The sequence below is a fragment of the Triticum dicoccoides genome, chromosome 2A (genome assembly GCF_002162155.2).
Source record: "Triticum dicoccoides isolate Atlit2015 ecotype Zavitan chromosome 2A, WEW_v2.0, whole genome shotgun sequence".
Classification (NCBI taxonomy): Eukaryota; Viridiplantae; Streptophyta; class Magnoliopsida; order Poales; family Poaceae; genus Triticum; species Triticum dicoccoides.
The window spans coordinates 737,475,876-737,497,182 of record NC_041382.1 but is presented as its reverse complement, the minus strand read 5'-3'; the positions used below and the strand labels follow the sequence as shown (position 1 = coordinate 737,497,182).

The 21,307-nt window shown below is 42.5% G+C and overlaps 1 protein-coding gene across 1 annotated transcript; it reads right to left on the bottom strand.

Annotated features, from left to right (window-relative positions):
* Nucleotides 1-3,569: 3,569 nt before the first annotated feature.
* Nucleotides 3,570-5,998, bottom strand: LOC119352163 (WAT1-related protein At5g64700-like). Its single transcript, XM_037618882.1, has 7 exons — nt 5,876-5,998; nt 5,567-5,774; nt 5,396-5,458; nt 5,045-5,161; nt 4,471-4,870; nt 4,228-4,379; nt 3,570-4,119 (listed from the first exon to the last, which is right to left on the bottom strand). Exons 2-7 carry the CDS (start codon nt 5,743-5,745, stop codon nt 3,897-3,899), a joined length of 1,134 nt encoding a protein of 377 aa, XP_037474779.1. The 5' UTR covers nt 5,746-5,774; nt 5,876-5,998; the 3' UTR covers nt 3,570-3,896.
* Between the last annotated feature and the right edge of the window lie 15,309 nt (nt 5,999-21,307).

Sequence of the window (21,307 nt, the reverse complement as noted above, 5' to 3'; positions counted from 1 at the left end):
CAACTACTTAGTTATATAAAAATGACAATAAAATTTGTTTCAGTAAAACAATATACTTGTTCCCCCCGCGAAAAAAATATACATATTCAATATACATGAGTACAAATATTACCGAGAACAGGCATTAAATTTCCTAGGCACACCATATATCAAGGGTGTGGTAATAATAGTACTAGAGAAGGCACAGTAGGCTGGAATACATGGCTGTAATATTAAAGAGCTTATCATAGTTGTCCGGGTCCGCACTCGTGAAGGATTCGTGTGCACGATCTTAGCAGCCTCCACCGCCGAAAACAACAACGACGGGTTGGGCCTTGCGTTTCTTTTTGTGCTTGGCGTCTGACTTGTCCGCCCCATCAGAGCAGCTGAACACGGCGATGGCCACGACCGCGACGACGGCCACGAAGGCGAAGGCTAGACCGATGACATTGCCGGGCGCGGCGAAGCCCTTGTTGGCGGCGAGGTCCAGCATCCTAACCATTGCTGCGACTTGGATTGAGCTTTCTGCAAATGGAGCTTCTATGGCTACGCTGGTGAGATAGATAGGACAGGGTGGTGGCCGTGGACCGTTATTTATAGGCTTGGGATCGGAGAAGCAAGCAGGAGCGTCAGCTGGTTAACTATTTCGCTAGTACCACGCGGTAGGAGTAGACTTCTGCGTGTGCTTGGCATCGTACGTAGGAGTACTGGTTTCCTAGTCATTGGTCAAGCCTTTGCTTGCCGCGCAGAATCATTAGACCGGAAATAGTTCTGAGGCCTGGAACTGATGTTGGATAGCAAATCTTAGGCCCTGTTTGTTTGGTTTTTGCTTCTGCTTTTGCAGCTTTTCCGAGACAGGGCCTTAGACGCGCAAACGAATTATTAGTCAGCTGAGAGTTTGCGCGGCATGTTCGTGTGTGATCGGGTGGTGGTGCTCCTAGGCCGCTCGAGGAATCTGTTGACGTAACCCCCAGCTGCTTTGTGCGACCAATCAAGGGTCACTCCCACGTGGTGGCACAGTGGGTACTGACAGCAACTCAAGCTGGTCCGGAGAGGCTGTTTTTCCTTGCTTCTACTTGATTCAAACGTTTTTTCATAGGTGTTTAGAAGGATTGAGATGCTTAAGATTTCTCCTATGTTCGGCATTTGACATGTAGGATTCAATCTTATGGGAGTTTTTCCTAAGGATTTTTTATTTACTATGCTACTACACTTCATAGGAATTTTAACATCTACGCAAACCTCTTATGGAGATCTTTCGTTTTTTCATTGGCTGTGCTCAAGGTTTTCTTTCTGCGCCGAGATTTTCCTATGCTGGTCATAATTTTTCCAATGTTGGGCGGTTGTTGGTCATAATCCTGTCTGAAGAGTCCCGTCTGTTCGGCCTAGTATTGGGTCGTACAGTTGTACATCTTTCTTCCTGTCAATCCACCGAGATGCAAACTTTGCATTTTCTCACAAAATAAAATTCATTTGCTATTTCTCATTTCCCTGGCAAACTTAAACCACATTTCAAACTAGTTTCTGGCATCATATTAATTCAAATTTTGATGTCAACAATTTGAACATTCCAACAACATTCAAACTTACTACTTTCTAATTTCAAATTCAAGCACAACAAATGGTCTGAATGAAGCAAATAGTCCACATAAACATGATGAGATCACGCGTGTTCACGATCACGAGTATTTTTATTATTAAATTTATAAAAAAAATCATGTGATTTGCAAAAAATGTTCACGCCTTCCAAACTTATGTTTGTTGAATTCTTTTTCATCAATTTTTATACAATGTAAATAATGTTTGGATAAATTTAATAAAGTTTTATACCGTTAAAAAATGTTTGTAATATTTCGAAAGAACATCAAACATTTGAAAATAGGTTCCTGATTTTTTTGTTAATACAAACTAAAAAATGTTCATGTAATTTAAACAAATGTTTCAAACCATTAAAAAATGAACACAAGTTCGAAAAATCTTTAACATGTATTTAAAAAAATTTCAATCGTATTTACAAAAATGTTCCTCCTGTCTTTGAAAAATGTTCAACATGCATAAAAAATGCTTCACACGTATACAAAAAAATATACAACTTTTACTAAAAATAAGGAGACATGTATTTTGAAAAATAAACAGTAAAAGGAAACAAAAAGAAGAAAAGGGGTAATAAAATAAGAAACACAAGAAAATCGGAGAAAATCAGAAAAACACAAAAATCGGAAAAAACAAAAAATAAATGGAAGTTTCTAACACCAGTCCAAACTGATCAATAGAACGTTGTAGAAGCTTTTAAATGGGCCATCCCATTAAGGCTAGCGTGCCTCTAATGCGCTAAACACGGGGTGGAGTTATGTCTCACTTGCGAGTCATAGCTCTCGCAGACGCTCTGTACCTCTACGCGACAGTTGATTTTCCACGGAAACTCCGCTCTTAGGTCTGTTTAGATAAATTTAAATAATATATTATTGAAAAATGAAAAGAATCTTTAGAAATTTTAGAAAGCCTGCTAACTAAAAATATTCACAAAATTCGAAAAAATGCACACAAATTTCGAAAGATATTTTTGATTGTTTTTTTGAGTTTTTTCGTAAATGATTACAAACTTGAAAACTCTTTAAAATGTTTTTAATTTAAGAAACTTTCCCATATTTAAAAATACTTATGTATTTAAAAAATATTCACGAATTTAGGAAAATGTTCATGGATTGAAAATGCCCTATATTTTAATAAAAATGTTTGTGAAATTATAAAAAATGCTCCCCAATTTAAAAGAGTTTCTCAAATCATAAACATTTCCCGGTATTTTAAGAAATGTTCAAATATGATTTTAAAAAATAATTGAAAAAATGTTTATGAAATATAAATATAAAAAAGGAAAAAAATTAACTAGAAACGACAAATAAGAAATAAAAAAGAGAAAACAGATCAACCGGAAGGAAACAGATAGAAGAAAGTAGAAAAACAAAACAAAAGTGTCTTGAGAAAGGAAGAAAATCTCCCACTCCTTGTTTGATCGCTCGATTGTCCTGGTCCATCCATGCACTTCCGTGTGTGATTAGTCAATAATTAGTCTGCCTCACAAAAAAGTCAACAATTAGTCGCAATGAGCGGTCATATGATTTCTTTTCGTGTTGACCATGCTTGGCAGTGACGGCCAAGCAAGGCTTTGAAGCCTATCAAAATGGAGGCCCATGCCCAGGAGTGTTGGCTTAGGACAAGGCCCAGGGACTGGTCTTCCCAGGCCCGCAACCAGAAACTGAGCAATAAAAAAAATTACCAGGCAGAGGGATGTTGGGTCCATCGGTCATAGTATGTAGATTTGGTCCACCAGAAGTACGTTTGGCCGGCCAAGAAGCCACACAAAAAATACTAGTTGGGTGAACCATTCTCCAAGGGTTCGTGCAAATAGTCCTAAACTCAAGTTTTGTTAGACAAAGTCCTAAGCTCAAGTGGAAAAAAAATCTTTGCCCATTTTTTGCTACGGTGTACACGCGCACTGGTCCATAATGCGGTAAGCCTGTAATGCACAGAACATGCAAACTCTTTTATCACAGTTTATTGATCCGTTGCATAGAACATGCAAACTCATATTTATAAAGACTTTTGGGGCAAACATCCAACCATCCACATCTGTGTTACTGGCTTACTGCACATATACAACATATGGACCAAAAGTAGCACACCTTCAAATTTGCAGTGTAACCGTGTAAGGCTTAGTAGTATGCAAGTTAATTTAGGTGACGGGGACTTGTAAAAGGTTAAGCAACTACTCCCTTCACCTTAAAATAAATGCCTCAACTTTAATACAGCCTATTTTTCTGTTACCCTGCTCCGTGGTTTAAATTGGACAGAGTCCACGGTTACTCGAATAATGGATGCATCCCATGAGAAGATGGAGCCTCCTTCAATCGATGAAATTAGACTTGTTCAGCAGGCGATATGGTTGCTTCTTTATCGTGCTCCATCTCCCCATTAACTTCTCTGCTCCTAATAACATTCTTCTCCTCCTCATCCGCAGATTTATCGTCCCCCACGCCATGGATCATAATCGGCTCATCACATGGCGCAGTCCGAATCTCTTTGCTTTTACCCCACAGCACGCTGTACAGACCTCCAACGAGAAGAATTCCACCCAAGATACTGCCAAAATTAATGAAAAAGAAGAATAAATGAAGTGGAGTTTTGCAAGGATAGACTGATAGACCAGTTGTGCAGTTGAAAGATCTTCGATGTCAAATCGTCACGTACCTGCCGAGGTGAACAATCTCTCCGAGGAAGAAGGAGGAGCAGAAAATGGTGAAGACGAAGCAGAGCGGGTTCCACACGGCGAGGAAGACCGGCCCTCTCATGTCCGCGCACCATGCTTGCAGGTAGTACGACACTCCCGTCACCACAAACCCCTGAATTTTTTAACCATGCATACATAAGTCCACCACTCCATGCATACATCCATTGGCAGCATTATCAAGACAGATAATTGGGAAGCCCTACGGTGTAGAGGACGGCGACCAGTGTGACGTCGAACCCTAGCTGCCACCGGGAGAAGTCCCTCTCGGCGACCGCCGCGACGACGAAGCACTGGCCCGCGCTGAAGGCGCACTGCGTGGCCGTGACGAGCAGCTTGTGGGGGAACTCCTTGAGCAGCGCGGCCTGCAGGACGATCCACAGGGACCACGTCACGTTGACGAGCACCATGAGCAACGTGCCCATGATCCACGTCCCCCTCTTCGCATCAGCCTCCCCGTTTGCGGCAGCAAAGGCGCGGTGGTGGTTCACCGGGTCCAGGGACGGACCCACGTACAAGGCGATGGCGAGCACCCCGGCGAGGCAGAGCACGACTCCGGCCACCTTCGCCATGCCCGAGGGGCTCCTCAGCTTCACCACTTCCATCCTGCGGCCAAGTGTACAAGTCACTAGGTATGTACTACTACTACTACTACTACTACCGATTAACTTTAGTACTCCCTCTATTCCATAATTCTTGTCCTGGTTCTAGTTCAATTATTATGAAACAGAGAGTAGTATAATCATATAATAGTAGTTGGCCGGATCAACTAGTTCTTACCTCAGCAGTAGCGCTATGATGAAGGTGACCACGGGCATGGAGTTGCTGGTCGCAGACCCCACGGTAGCAGATGTTAACTTGAGGCTCACGTTGTACAGGTTCAAGCTAAATGTAGTCCTGAAAATATCTATCAGTCATTCATCTCCTATTTGTTGCACATACATAAACAGCTAATTAGGTGCCGCAATCGATGAGTAAATTGCAAAAAACCACCACAATTGCGCAAAAGTCATCAAACACCCACCAAAATGCATGTTTTCTGATGGCTTTTTCCTGAAGCATTGATAACTTTGAGCCAATTGTGATGATTTTTTGCAATTTACTTCATGCGTTGCTTACTTACCGTCTTACCCGAATAAGGCATAGAGGAACAGCTTCATGAGCAACCGGAACGACATTAACCGCATGTTTTTCCTGGGAATCAGTTTGCAACTCATCATCGACCTTACTTGCATGCATGGTTCCGTTGCTAGAAGTATATCTCAAATAGTACCAGATAGATAGCTAGCTCTGAGGCAGTACCTTTCGAGGACAATGGCGAGAGGCAGCAAGAGAAGAGACGCGGCGGCCTGGCGGTAGAAGACGAAGACGTAGGTGTTGAACCCCTGGTTGTACGCCGCCTTGGAGGTGACGAGCATGCCGGTGGCGATGACCTGTATGATCACGGCGATGACGTACGGCTTCTTGCCATCCACCTCCATGCCGGCAGCGAGCTTGAGCTACCACGGCTCTGTCAGGTACCGAATAGATCAGATCAAAGTGTGGTCAGAGCGTGAATCTATTGTCGCCTCTCTGTCCTGTGATGATGTTTGAGTCTCTGCAGCTACTTACTTATGCAGCTATGCTGCCACACCAATGCAAGCTACGCTGAGCTGGAGTAGTAGCATCTCGATCTGATTTTCTTTGGCTTGTTTAGGCTTGGAAACGACCTGCACTTCTCGAGTCAATACTCAATACTCGGTATCTCCCAGCTAATTCGAAAGAGAGATCTAGTAAACATGAATATAATCCTAGCCATTACCGTCTTGAGTCGATCTGATTTTCTTTGGCTCAACACGGTTTTTCTTTCTGATAAAGGGTATGTTTATTAACCCATAACGTCATATCAAGAGAATACAAGTATTATGGATATGCACCCGGTTTCTACATGATGAGGATACACACAACCAACACAAAAGCACACGCAAATGACAAAAAGGAAAAAACGTGACCCTCAAAAGTCCTGTCGAAGTGCCAAACTAAAGCATACGGTAGCAACCAGCATCAACATCAAATTCCACCGATGACAGCACTCGGACTATGAGTAAAGTGCTTCAGCAACGACGCGTTACAGCGTTAGATCCATGCACGAAGATTAGATTTTTAGTTTTCACCCTGGAGAGCAAATCCGAGCAAACTCATATCAGGGTCTGTCTCAGTAACAACACAAACACGCACATCAGTGTGACCAAGTTCACACTTGAGTCGGCATGCACGCAGATAATATCTCCGCTCAACAGATTGTGATGGCTCTCCTTTGTCATCGATACTACTTTCTTATCGCATCACATGCAGTTCGGAAAGACAGACGTCTCTGGCCGGGTGTGCGTGTGGCCACGGGCTATCGCCCTTGGCTGAGTGCGACTGAGGAGCCTTTGGCCAACAATTTATCCCTATAAGGGGGCTTGTTAGGGAGACTTGTTATGTCTGTGTTTATTTCTTCTATGTATTGAGGGGTGTTAACGAGTTTATTAATGTGTTCGGGTATGTTGTGATGCACTAACCATTTCAAATCTCCTTTCGATGACGACTCTTTGAGATTGATGCAAGCTGATGTGAGAATGCAGACTGTCTGAAAAGAATCCTTCTGGAATATTGTGTTGTGTCAGGCCAGCTGGTTAGTGAACATAAATCTAGCATATTTTTCAGCCCCGGCAAAAGAATAAAAAATTTACATGGTATCTTCGTTGAGGAGTCATTCTTAGCAAGTATAACCTTACTAAGAGGAATTGACATGGAATTACGTAATGTGTGTTTTGTCATCAGGATGAAACAATAAAACACTTGTTTTTCCAATGCAAATTGGCTCGTTCTATATGGCCAGTCATCCAACTAGTTTCTGGCGTGTATCTTTCATGTAGTGTTTCTAATATATTTGTCACTGGTTACATGAGATATAATACATGTTTAGAATTCTTCTCAGGATGGAGCGCTTGCCACTATATACTCACTTTGGCTATGTAGAAATGATAACGTTTTTAATGATAAAAGTACTTCTCTTATGCAAGTTATCTACAAATATACTGGTACGCTTTGTTTATGGTCGTCTCTACAACGTGTGGAGAATCGATACCTATTTACGGAGGTGTGTACATGCTTGGAGGCCACAATGAGGGATACTTTTACCCGACATGGATCGTAGCATGATCCTCGGATTGGCCCTCCTATGTCTTAGGCGTTATACAGTCTCCACACGATTACTTGTATTCCACCTTTTTCTATTTATGTTTCTGAAACATGGACTTCGTTATGGTTGTGTGCATCTCAGTTATGCAGAGCCCGGTTGTAATGCTTAAATTTTTTAAGTAATAAAGCATCCTTTATCAAAAAAATGACTGAAGCTTTAACAAATAAATACTTGGGGCTCTCGACAACTGTGGGAGCTGATAGAAGTGACTTCTTTCAATTTCTTGTTGATATAGGGTACCAAAGAGAATAAGTGGATGGAAGGAAAAGTTTTTGTCCATTGGAGAGAAAGAAGTGCTATTTACAGTTGTGGCACAAGCCATACTAACTTTTCCGATGTTTGTGAAAATCCCCAAAAAGATGTGTAAAGGGACTACTGATGATGCGTTTAGGTTTTGGTGGGGCGATGATGTTGATACAAAGAAAATGCACTGGTTTGTGTGATGGCAGATATGTGTATATCAGGCGGAAGAGGGCGATGGGCTTCAGAGATATACATTGTTTAAATTTACCTCTACCAGCTAAGCAGGCATGGAGATTAGTTGACAATCCAGATTCCTTATGTGCTATGGTTTTGAAAGCTGAATATTAACCAATCGGAGATATGTTGAATGTTGAGTCTAGGAATGGGAGTTCTTTCACTTGGCAAAGCATTTGTGAAGGAAAAAAACTCTGAAAAAAGTCTATACCTAGAGGGTTGGAGATGGAAGTAGAATAGATATATGGAACGATGAATGGATTCCAAATTGTGCTGCAAGGAGAATTATCACAAGCAGAGGACCAAATGCGATGTCTAGAGTTAGTGATTTGATAAGGAATTTGTTCTGGCCGGCTGATGTGCATAGAATTTTCGCTATTCCTTTGGCGTCTTACCATATGGAAGATTTTTTTGCATGGCCATTAACTCTTTCTGATTGCTTCTCTGTTAATACTGCATATAATGTTGAGTGCGACGCATGTTACCGAAGTAAATTCCATCAAGGGATGCAAGCACAGGGTACTAGACCTGATCCTATTTGTGATACTATCTGTAAATTGAAAGTGCCAGCTGAAGTCAAAATATTTGCATGGCGACTGATCCATGGAATGATATCATATGTCAAATAATTTTTGCAACTCGGCATATTAAGGCTATGGGTCAATGTCCAATATGTGCCCGTGAAGTAGAAAATATTTTCCAAATGATAAATGCCACACGTGTGGCACAAAGCAGTCCTGCCCTGACGGTTTTTACTACTAAAGTTGACACCTGTGGGAGGCATGCTATCATCATAATAAATTTTCTTATCGAAAGTAGAAGGAATCAAAGGATCATATTCATTAAGCAAAGCATCCCCAAGCTTAGGACAAGCATTATTTCCAGCAAATAAATCTTCAAATATATCATGCTCATTAAACATAGCATCCCCAAGCTTGTGGTTTTGCATATCATCACAATCATTATTATCAATAGCGTGAATGGCACCAATAGTATAGAAAACATCATTATCATATTCTTCCAAGCAAGTGCTATAAAGATTTTTCAAGATCATAAGGGATATCGTTGTCTTCCCAATCATAATCATTACAAAAAGTAGTAGGCATCACAAAATCATACTCAATATCATCATCCTCCATCAACATATTTGATTCACTTTCATGAGGCACAATGGTGATAGGAGAAACATTATTTGGGAGAGATACCTTTTTACCACTATTCTTTCTTCTTTTCTTCTTCTTCACCACATCATGTGTGGATTTAATTAATTTTTTCAACCTTCTTATGGGAGAGATTGATTGGATAGGAAGCTCCTCCTTGTTACTTGATTCATCATAATAAACACTAGGAGGGTATTGGGAAACATTTTCCCTTTCATTAGTACTCTCTTCATATTCCATTTGTTTTCTTGTCTTTAGGTAGTTGGAAATATAAGGATTCTCAATGCAATTTACCGCACAAAACATATAAATTTCCTCTAGATCAAAGTCAAGAAATCTCTCAAGATTAAATTTTGGAATGCCCTTAGTTATACGTTTCATTTTTTCATACCCCAAAAGAAGACTAAGCTCTTTATGATGCTCAAGGGTAATCAAGTTATCACAATTTGTGGACACGATTTGATCATGAAACAATTTGCATTGGAGATTTAAATGACCACATTCATTGCAAAGTTCACAGGGATGGCGAAAAAAATTAAATCTTTCAGCACAATCATCTAGCCTCTCTTGCATCTTTTTTGTTTCTAAATATTTATGCTTCTTACAAAATCTATCTTTCCTTTTTGGTGTTCAATTGCAATTCCAATTCACTCCGCAAAAATTGACATGCTTATAAGAAACATTTTTGTCATGACTTGTGCAATCATCATTAGCATTTTGGATATTCAAAGAATTCATACTAACAACAATGCAATCATGCTCATCATTCAAATATTTTGTGCCAAGCATTTTATTGACTTCTTCTTCTAACAATTGAGCACAGTTTTTCGAACCATCATTTTCAAGAAAGATATTATAAAGATGATCAATAATATGATGCAACCTAAATTCTATTTTTTATGTAGTTTTCTTTTATAAACCAAACTAGTGATAAAACAAGAAACTAAAAGATTCAATTGCAAGATCTAAAAATATACCTTCAAGCACTCACCTCCCCGGCAACGGCGCCGAAAAAGAGCTTGATGTCTACTATGCAACTTTATTCTTGTAGACACGTGTTGGGCCACCAAGCGCAGAGTTTTGTAGGACAGTGGCAATTTTCCCTCAAGTGGATGACCTAAGGTTATCAATCCGTGAGAGGTGTAGGATGAAGATGGTCTCTCTCAAATGACCCTGCAACCAAATACAAGAAATATCTTGTGTCCCCAACACACCCAATACAATGGCAAATTGTATAGGTGCACTAGTTTGGTGAAGAGATGGTGATAAAAGTGTAATATTGATGGTAGAAATATATTTTTATAATCTGAATAAATAAAAACAGCAAGCTAACAAATAGTAACTAGGCACAAATACGGTATTGCAATGCTTAAAAATGAGGCCTAGGGTCCGTACTTTCGCTAGTGCAATCTCTCAACAGTGCTAACATAGTTGGATCATATAATTCTCCCTCAAAGTGCAACAAAGAATCACTCCCGAGTTCCTATTAGCGGACAACAAAAGATCAAAATTGTTTGTAGGGTACGAGACCACCTCAAAGCTATTCTTTCCGCTCGATCTATTCAAGAGTTCGTACTAAAATAACGCAAAGCTATTTTTTTTCGTTCGGTCTATCCTAGAGTTCGTACTAAAATAACACCAAAGCATATTCATATTAAAAATACTCAATCCACACAAAGAACTACAAAGAGATCACAAAGTTTCTATCGGAGAAAGGATAATAAAAACGTGCATCAACCCCTATGCATAGATTACCCAATATCACCGCGGGAATCCGCAAGTTGAGTGCCATGATGTATATCAAGTGAATCAATATGATACCCCATTTGTCACCTCAATTATTCATACCGAAAGACATACATCATGTGTTCTCAAATCTGAACATTCAATCCGACATGACAAAACTTCAAAGGGTAAAGATTCAATTCATCACAACAAGAGTACAGAGGGGAGAAACATCATATGATCCATCTATGCAAACAAAGCCCATGATATAGATCATGAGAGAGAGAGATTAAACACATAGCCACTGGTACAAACCCTCAGCCCCGAGGGTGGACTAGTCCCTCCTCATCGTGGTGGCCGTCGGGATGATGAAGATGGCCACCGGAGATGATTCCCCCCTCCGGCAGGGTGCCAGAACGGGTCTAGATTGGTTTTCGGTGGCTACGGAGCCCTGTAGTGGCGGAACTTCTGATCTAGGTTAACCCCGAAGGGTTTCAGAATATTTGGGAATTTATAGTGCAAAGAAGGGGTACGGGAGGCCACCGAGGTGGGCACAACCCACCTGGGCGCCAGAACGGGTCTAGATTGGTTTTCGGTGGCTACGGAGCCCTGTAGTGGCGGAACTTCTGATCTAGGTTAACCCCGAAGGGTTTCAGAATATTTGGGAATTTATAGTGCAAAGAAGGGGTACGGGAGGCCACCGAGGTGGGCACAACCCACCTGGGCGCGCCCTGGTGGGTTGTGCCCCCCTTGGGGCACCCCCCAGGTGCTGCTTTGGCCCATCGGGAGTCTTATGGCCCATAAAAAACCCACAAAAAGTTTCGCGGTGTTTGGACTCCGTTTGATATTGATTTTCTGCAATGTAAAATCAAGCAAAAAACAGCAACTGGCACTGGCATTGGGTCAATAGGTTAGTCCCAAAAAATGATATAAAGTTGCTATAAAATGATTGTAAAACATCCAATAATGATAATATAACGACATGAATACTTCATAAATTATAAATATGTTGGAGATGTATCAACCCTCGTAGACCGAAAGCGGAAGCATTTAACAACACGGTTGATGTAGTCAAACTTCTTCTCGTACCGACTGATCATGGACCGAACGTACGACACTTTCGAGTTCTGCACACGTTCATCTTGATGACATCCCTCGAACTCTTGATCCAGCAAAGTGTCGAGGGAGAGTTCTGCCAGCACGACGGCGTGGTGAAGATGATGGTGAAGTGATCCGCGCCGGGTTTCGCTTAAGCACTACGTGAATATGACCGGAGGCGTAAACTGTGGAGGGGGCGCCGCACACGGCTAACAATGTTTGTTGTGTGTTCTAGGAGCCCCCTCCCCCCACATATATAGATGGGAGGGGGAGGGGCAGCCATGGGGCACCCCAACTAGGAGGAGTCCTACTTGGGGGCCTTGTCCAATTTGCCCCCCCCCCTTACCATCTTTTTCGGAGAGGGAAGGAAAGGGGAGAGAGGAGTGAAGGAAGGGGGAGGCCAAATTGCCTCCCCTTCCTTCTCTCTTCCCCTTTTCCCTTCCCCTTCCTATTCGGCCAGCAAGGGGGGCGCAGCAGCCCATACGGGTTGTTGTGTATCCCCTCTTGGCCCAATAGGCCCATATAGTTTGCCGGGGGTAGCCCGGAACCCCTTCTGGTGATCCGATACGTACCCGGTACCCCTAGAACACTTTTGGTGTTCAGATACTCTCTTTACCTCTCGACCATTTCGAGACTCCTCGTCATGTCCGTGATCTCATCCAGGACTATGAACAACATTTGGTCACCAAATCACATAGCTCATATAATACAAATAGTCATCGAGTGTTAAGCGTGCGGACCCTATGGGTTTGAGAACTATGTAGACATGAACGAGACACCTCTCCAGTCAATAACCAATAGCAGAACATGGCTGCTCATATTGTCTCCTACATATTCTACGAAGATCTTTATCGGTCAAACCGTTATGACAACATACGTTATTCCCTTTGTCATCGGTATGTTACTTGCCCGAGATTCGATCGTTGGCATCTCCATACCTAGTTCAATCTCGTTACCTACAAGTCTCTTTACTTATTCCGTAATGCATCATCCCGCAACTAACTCATTAGTCACATTGCTTGCAAGGCTTATTATAATGTGCATTAACGAAAGGGCCCAGAGATACCTCTCCGATACTCGGAGTGACAAATCCTAATCTCGATCTATGCCAACCCAACAAACACCTTCGGAGATACATGTAGAGCATCTTTATAATCACCAGTTACATTGTGACGTTTGATAGCACACAAGGTATTCCTCCGGTATCCGGGAGTTGCATAATCTCATAGTCAAAGGAATATATATAAGTCATGAAGAAAGCAATAGCAATAAAACTTAATGGTCATTTTGCTAAGCTAACGGATGGTTCTTGTCCATCACATCATTCTCCTAATGATGTGATCCCGTTAATCAAATGACAACACATGTCTATGGTAGGAAACCTAACCATCTTTGATCAACGAGCTAGTCTAGTAGAGGCTTACTAGGGACACGGTGTTTTGTCTATGTATCCACACATGTATCAAGTTTCCGGTTAATACAATTCTAGCATGAATAATAAACACTTATCACGATATAAGGAAATATAAATAACAACTTTATTATTGCCTCTAGGGCATATTTCCTTCAGTCTCCCACTTGCACTAGAGTCAATAATCTAGATTACACTGTAATGATTCTAACACCCATGGAATCTTGATGCTGATCATGTTTTTCTCGTGGAAGAGGCTTAGTCAACGGGTCTGCCACATTCAGATCCGTATGTATTTTGCCAGTCTCTATGTCTCCCTCCTTGACTTGATCGCGGATGTAGTTGAAGTGTCTCTTGATGTGTTTGGTTCTTTTGTGAAATCTAGATTCCTTCGCCAAGGCAATTGCTCTAGTATTGTCACAAAAGATTTTCATTGGACCTGATGCACTAGGTATTACACCTAGATCGGATATGAACTCCTTCATCCAGACTCCTTGATTTGCTGCTTCCGAAGCAGCTATGTACTCCGCTTCACACATAGATCCCACCACGACGCTTTGCTTGGAACTACACCAACTGACAGCTCCACCATTCAATATAAATACGTATCCGGTTTGTGACTTAGAGTCATCCGGATCAGTGTCAAAACTAGCATCGATGTAATCATTTACGATGCGCTCTTTGTCACCTACATAAATGAGAAACATATCCTTAGTCCTTTTCAGGTACTTCAGGATGTCCTTGACTGCTGTCCAGTGATCCACTCCTGGATTACTTTGGTAGCTCCCAGCTAGAATTATAGCAAGGCACACATCAGGTCTGGTAGACAACATTGCATACATGATAGAGCCTATGGTTGAGGCATAGAGAATGACTTTCATTTTTTTCTCTATCTTCTGCAGTGGTCGGGCATTGAGTCTGACTCAACTTCACACCTTGTAACACAGGCAAGAACCATTTCTTTGACTGATCCATTTTGAACTCCTTCAAAACTTTATCAAGGTATGTGCTTTGTGAAAGTCCAATTAAGCGTCTTGATCTATCTCTATAGATCTTGATACCCAATATATAACTAGCTTCACCGAGGTCTTTCATTGAAAAACTCTTATTCAAGTATCCTTTTATTCTATCCAGAAATTCTATATCATTTCCAATCAACAATATGTCATCCACATATAATATTAGAAATGCTACAGAGCTCCCACTCACTTTCTTGTAAATACATGCTTCTCCAAAAGTCTGTATAAAACCATATGCTTTGATCACCTCATCAAAGCGTATATTTTAACTCCGAGATGCTTGCACCAGTCCATAAATGGATCGCTGGAGCTTTCACACTTTGTTAGTACCTTTAGGATCGACAAATCCATCTGGTTGCATCATATACAACTCTTTTTTAAGAAATCCATTAAGGAATGCAGTTTTGATGTCCATTTGCCAGATTTCATAATCATAAAATGCGGCAATTGCTAACATGATTCAGACAGACTTAAGCATCGCTACGGGTGAGAAGGTCTCATCGTAGTCAATTCCTTAAACTTGCCGAAAACCTTTCGCAACAAGTCGAGCTTTGTAGACAGTAACATTACCATCATCGTCAGTCTTCTTCTTGAAGATCCATTTATTCTCTATGGCCTGCCGGTCATCGGGCAAGTCAACCAAAGTCCATACTTTGTTCTCATACATGGATCCCATCTCAGATTTACTGGCCTCAAGCCATTTCACAAAATCTGGGCTCATCATCGCTTCCTCATAGTTCGTAGGTTCATCATGGTATAGTAACACGACTTCCAGAGCAGGATTACCGTACCACTCTGGTGCGGAACATGCTCTAGTTGACCTACGAGGTTCAGTAGTAACTTGATCTGAAGTTTCATGATCATTATCATTAGCTTCCTCACTAGTTGGTGTAGGCATCATGGGAACGGTTTTCTGTGATGAGCTACTTTCCAATTCGAGAAAAGGTACCATTACCTCATCAAGTTCTACTCTCCTCCCACTCACTTCTTTTGAGAGAAACTCCTTCTCTAGAAAGGATCCATTCTTAGGAACAAAGATCTTGCCTTCGGATCTGTGATAAAAGGTGTACCCAGCAGTTTCTTTTGGGTATCCTATGAAGACACACTTCTCTGATTTGGGTTCAAACTTATCAGGCTGAACTTTTTCACATAAACATCATAACCCCAAAGTTTAAGAAACGACAGCTTAGCTTTCTTGCCAAACCACAGTTCATACGGTGTCGTCTCAACGGAGTTAGATGGTGCCCTATTTAACGTGAATGCAACTGTATCTAATGCATACCCCCAAAAAGATAGTGGTAAATCGATAAGAAGCATCATAGATCGCACCGTATCCAATAAAGTACGGTTACGACGTTCGGACACACCATTACACTGTGGTGTTCTAGGTGGCATGAGTTGTGAAACTATTCCACATTGTTTTAAATGAAGGCCAAACTCGTAACTCAAATATTCGCCTCCTCGATTAGATCGTAGAGACTTTATTTTCTTGTTACGATGATTCTCCACTTCACTTTGAAATTCTTTGAATTTTTCAAATGTTTCAGACTTGTGTTTCATTAAGTAGATATACCCATATATGCTCAAATCATCTGTGAAGGTCAGAAAATAAGGATACCCGCTGTGAGCCTCAACACTCAGTGGACCGCATATCGGTATGTATTATTTTCAATAAGTCAGTGGCTCGCTCCATTGTTCCGGAGAACGGAATTTTAGTCATCTTGCCCATGAGGCATGGTTCGCAAGCATCAAGTAATTCCAAAAGCCCATCCGCATGGAGTTTCTTCATGCGCTTTACACCAATATGACCTAAACGGTAGTGCCACAAATATGTTGCACTATCATTGTCAACATTGCATCTTTTGGCATCAGTATTATCAATATGTGTCTCACCATGATCGAGATTCAATAAAAATAGACCACTCTTCAAGGGTGCATGACCCAAAAAGATATTACTCATATAAATAGAACAACCATTATTCTCAGATTTACATGAATAACCATCTTGCATCAAACAAGATCCAGATATAATATTCATGCTCAACACTGGCACCAAATAACAATTATTCAGGTCTAAAACTAATCCCGAAGGTAGATGTAGAGATAGTGTGCCGACGGTGATCACATCGACCTTGGAACCATTCCCGGCGCACATTGTCACCTCGTCCTTAGCCAATCTTCGCTTAATCCGTAGCACCTGTTTCGAGTTGCAAATATGAGCAACATAACCAATATCGAATACACAGGCGCTACAACGAGCATTAGTAAGGTACACATCAATAACATGTATATCAAATATACCTTTGTTCACTTTGCCATCCTTCTTATCCGCCAAATACTTGGGGCAGTTTCGCTTCCAGTGACCAGTCCCTTTGCAGTAGAAGCACTCAGTTTCAGGCTTGGGTCCAGACTTGGGCTTCTTCCCGGGAGTGACAACTTGATTGCCATTCTTCATGAAGTTCCCCTTCTTTCCCTTGCTCTTTTTCTTGAAACTAGTGGTCTTGTTAATCATCAACACTTGATGCTCTTTCTTGATTTCTACCTCCGCAGCTTTGAGCATAGCGAAGAGCTCGGGAATTGTCTTATCCATCCCTTGCATATTATAGTTTATCCCGAAGCCTTTGTAGCTTGGTGACAGTGATTCAAGAACTCTGTCAATAACACTATCATCCGGAAGATTAACTCCCAGCTGAGTTAAGTGGTTATGATATCCAGACATTCTGAGTATGTGTTCACTGACAGAACTATTCTCCTCCATCTTGTAGCTATAGAACTTGTTGGAGACCTCATATCTCTCAACTCGGGCATTTGCTTGAAATATTAACTTCAATTCCTGGAACATCTCATATGGTCCATGATGTTCAAAATGTCTTTGAAGTCCCGATTCTAAGCCGTAGAGCATGGCACAATGAACTATAAAGTAGTCATCAGACCACGTCTGCCAGACGTTCAAAGCGTCTACATTAGCGGGATAATCCTGAAGTTACGGATCCAGTCCGTGTAATTGCTACCATCATCTTTAAACTTAGCTTTCTCTATGAACACATTAAAATTCAAGGGAACGGTAATACGGGCCATTGATCTACAACATAGATATGCAAAAAAAACTATCAGGACTAAGTTCATGATAAATTAAGTTCAATTAATCATATTACTTAAGAACTCTCACTTACATAGACATCCCTCGAGTCATCTAAATGATCGAGTGATCCATATCAACTAAACGATGCCCCATCATCACATGAGATGGAGTAATTTTCAATGGTGAACATCTCTATGTTGATCATATCTACTATATGATTCACGTTCGATCTTTCGGTCTTCAGTGTTCCGAGGACATGTCTATACATGCTAGGCTCGTCAAGTTTAACACGAGTATTTCGGATGTGCAAAACTGTCTTGCACCCGTTGTATGTGAACGTAGAGCTTATCACACCCAATCATCATGTGGTGTCTCGGCACGATGAACTGTCGCAACGGTGCATACTCAGGGAGAACACTTATACCTTGAAATTTTAGTGAGGGATCATCTTATAATGCTACCGCCGTACTAAGCAAAATAAGATGCATAAAAGATGAACATCACATGCATTCAAAATATGTGACATGATATGGCCATCATCATCTTGTGCCTTTGATCTCCATCTCCAAAGCATTGTCATGATTTCCATCGTCACCGGCTTGACACCTTGATCTCCATCATAGCGTCGTTGTCATCTCGCCAACTATTGCTTCTACAACTATCGCTAACGCATAGTGATAAAGTAAAGCAATTACATGGTGTTTGCATTTCATACAATAAAGCGACAACCATAAGACTCCCGCCAGTTGCCGATAACTTTTATAAAACATGATCATATCACACAATAATGTATATCACATCATGTCTTGACCATATGACATCACAACATGCCCTGCAAAAACAAGTTAGACGTCATCTACTTTGTCGTTGCAAGTATTACGTGGCTACTACGGGCTTCTAGTAAGAACCGTTCTTACCTACGCATCAAAACCACAACGGTGATTTACCAAGTTTGCTGTTTTAACCTTCAACAAGGAGCAGCCACAGTCAAATTCGATTCAACTAAAGTTGGAGAAACAGACACCCGCCAGCTATCTTTATGCAAAACTGGTTGCATGTCTATCGGTGGAACCGGTCTCATGAACGTGGTCATGTAAGGTTCGGCCGAGCTACTTCATCCAACAATACCACCGAATCAAAATAAGACGTTGGTGGTAAGCAGTATGACGATCACCGCCCATAACTCTTTTTATTCTACTGGTGCATATCATCTACGCATAGCCCTAGATCGGATACCACTGTTGGGAAACGTAACATGCAATTTTAAAAAAATCATACGCTCACACAAGATCTATCTAGGAAATGCATAACAACGAGAGGGGGAGAGTGTGTCTACGTACCCTCATAGACCGAAAGCGGAAGCGTTTGACAACGCGGTTGATGTAGTCGAACTTCTTCTCGTTCCGACCAATCAAGTACCAAACGTACGGCACTTCCAAGTTCTGCACACGTTCAGCTTGATGACATCCCTCGAACTCTTGATCCAGGAAAGTGTCGAGGGAGAGTTCCGTCAGCACGACGACATGGTGACAGTGATGATGAAGTGATCCGTGTAGAGCTTTGACTAAGCACTACGTGAATATGATCAAAAGAGTAAATTGTGGAGGAGGGTGCCGCACACGGCTAACAATGTTTGTTGTGTGTTCTAGACACCCCTCCCCACATACATATAAGTGGGAGGGGGAGGGGGACAGCCATGGGGCGCCCCAAGTAGGAGGAATCCTACTTGGGGGCCTTGTCCAATTTGCCCCTCCCTTACCATCTTTTCCGGAGAGGGAAGGAAAGGGGAGAGAGGAGGGAAGGAAGGGGAGGCAGATTGGCTCCCCTTCCTCCTCTCTTCCCCTTTTCCCTTTCCCTTCCTATTCGGCCAACAAGGGGGGCGCAGCAGCCCATCCTGGCTGTTGTGTTTCCCCTCTTGGCCCAATAGGCCCATATAGTTTGCCCGGGGTAGCCCGGAACCCCTTTCGGTGACCCGATACGTATCCGGTACCCCCGGAACACTTCCGGTGTCCAAATACTATCGTCCTATATAGGAATCTTTACCTCTTTATCATTTCAAGACTCCTCGTCATGTCAATGATCTCATCCAGGACTCCGAACAACATTCGATCACCAAATCACATAACTCATATAATACAAATCGTCATCGAGCGTTAAGCGTGCGGACCCTACGGGTTCGGGAACTATGTAGACATGACCGAGACACCTCTCCGGTCAATAACCAATAGTGGAACCTGGATGCTCATATTGGCTCCTACATATTCTACGAAGATCTTTATTGGTCAAACCGTTATGACAACATATGTTATTCCCTTTGTCATCGGTATGTTACTTGCCTGAGATTCGACCATCGGTATCTCCATACCTAGTTCAATCTCATTACCGGAAAGTCTCTTTACTCGTCCCGTAATGCATCATCCCGCAACTAACTCATTAGTCACCTTGCTTGCAAGGCTTATTATGATGTGCATTACCGAGAGGGCCCAGTGATACTACCTCTCTGATATTCGGAGTGACAAATTCTAATCTCGATCTATGCCAACCCAACAAACACCTTAGGAGATACCTGTAGAGCATCTTTATAATCACCCAGTTACGTTGTGACGTTTGATAGAACACAAGGTATTCCTCCGGTATCCGGGAGTTGCATAATATCATAGTCAAAGAAATATGCATAAGTCATGAAGAAAGCAATAACAATAAAACTTAACGATCATTATGCTAAGTTAACGGAAGGGTCTTGTCCATCACATTATTCTCCTAATGACGTGATCCCGTTAATCAAATTACAACACATGTCTATAGTTAGGAAACTTAACCATCTTTGATGAACGAGCTAGTCTAGTAGAAGCTTACTAGGGACACGGTGTTTTGTCTATGTATCCACACATATATCAAGTTTTCGGTTAATACAATTCTAGTATGAATAATAAACATTTATCATGATATAAGGAAATATAAATAACATCTTTATTATTTCCTTCACTATCGGCCAGGCATGACTTGACATCTCCACCGAAGCTTCGTTTAAGACGAAGTCGCTCTGCCTCCTGCCTCTGCCTTCCAGCGATGCTCGACAAACGATACTCCCAAGAGAGAAATGACACCGTAGTGCCGCCATCGTCCGATCTAGAACACCAGATCCTAGGGTTTCCCCCGGAGCAGCACGAGTGGGTCGACAATAGTTACTCGACGATGCCTTCACCAAGGTAAAGGCGCAGAACGCCGCTGCTGTCGGCTTGGTTTTCACCGGCAACTATGTTTTCTCGACTCGCAGCCGGGACTAGATGACGGATCTTGAGATCCGACAACACAGCCTCAGGCCGACCACCTCCGACGAAGATGACCACCACCGCCGGCTGCACCGGCCAAAACAGATCTGACCGGAGGTGCCGCCGAGCAGTTCAGCCGGTCCAATGCCAGATAACGCACCGCCGCAGCTTAAGTCTCCGCCGCCCGAACTAGGCAAGCCTCCGCCCGCCGCCGCTCGTGACCGGGCTGCCCAACACGATGCAGTCGCCGTCGCCCGTGGCAGGGCCAGCCATCACCGCCGCATCGCCGGATCTGCCATGCCTCCACACGCGCAAGGGCTCCGCATCACTCCGGATCGCCGGATCTGCCATGCCGCCATCGCTGTCGAGCCCCGGGCGCATCCCGGCGGCGTCCTCCGGCGACGACAGGGTGAGGGAAGGTAAGTGGGTTCGGCCCCGGCGGCGGCTAGGGCTGAGGAACCACCCGAGTCGCCTGAGTGGGGGCGACGCGGGGGTCGATTTTCCAGTCCGACTGATCCGCGGCCAGAGTGTTGACGAAAGCTTGACTAGCTGCAGATCTCGGGCGCAAAGCTC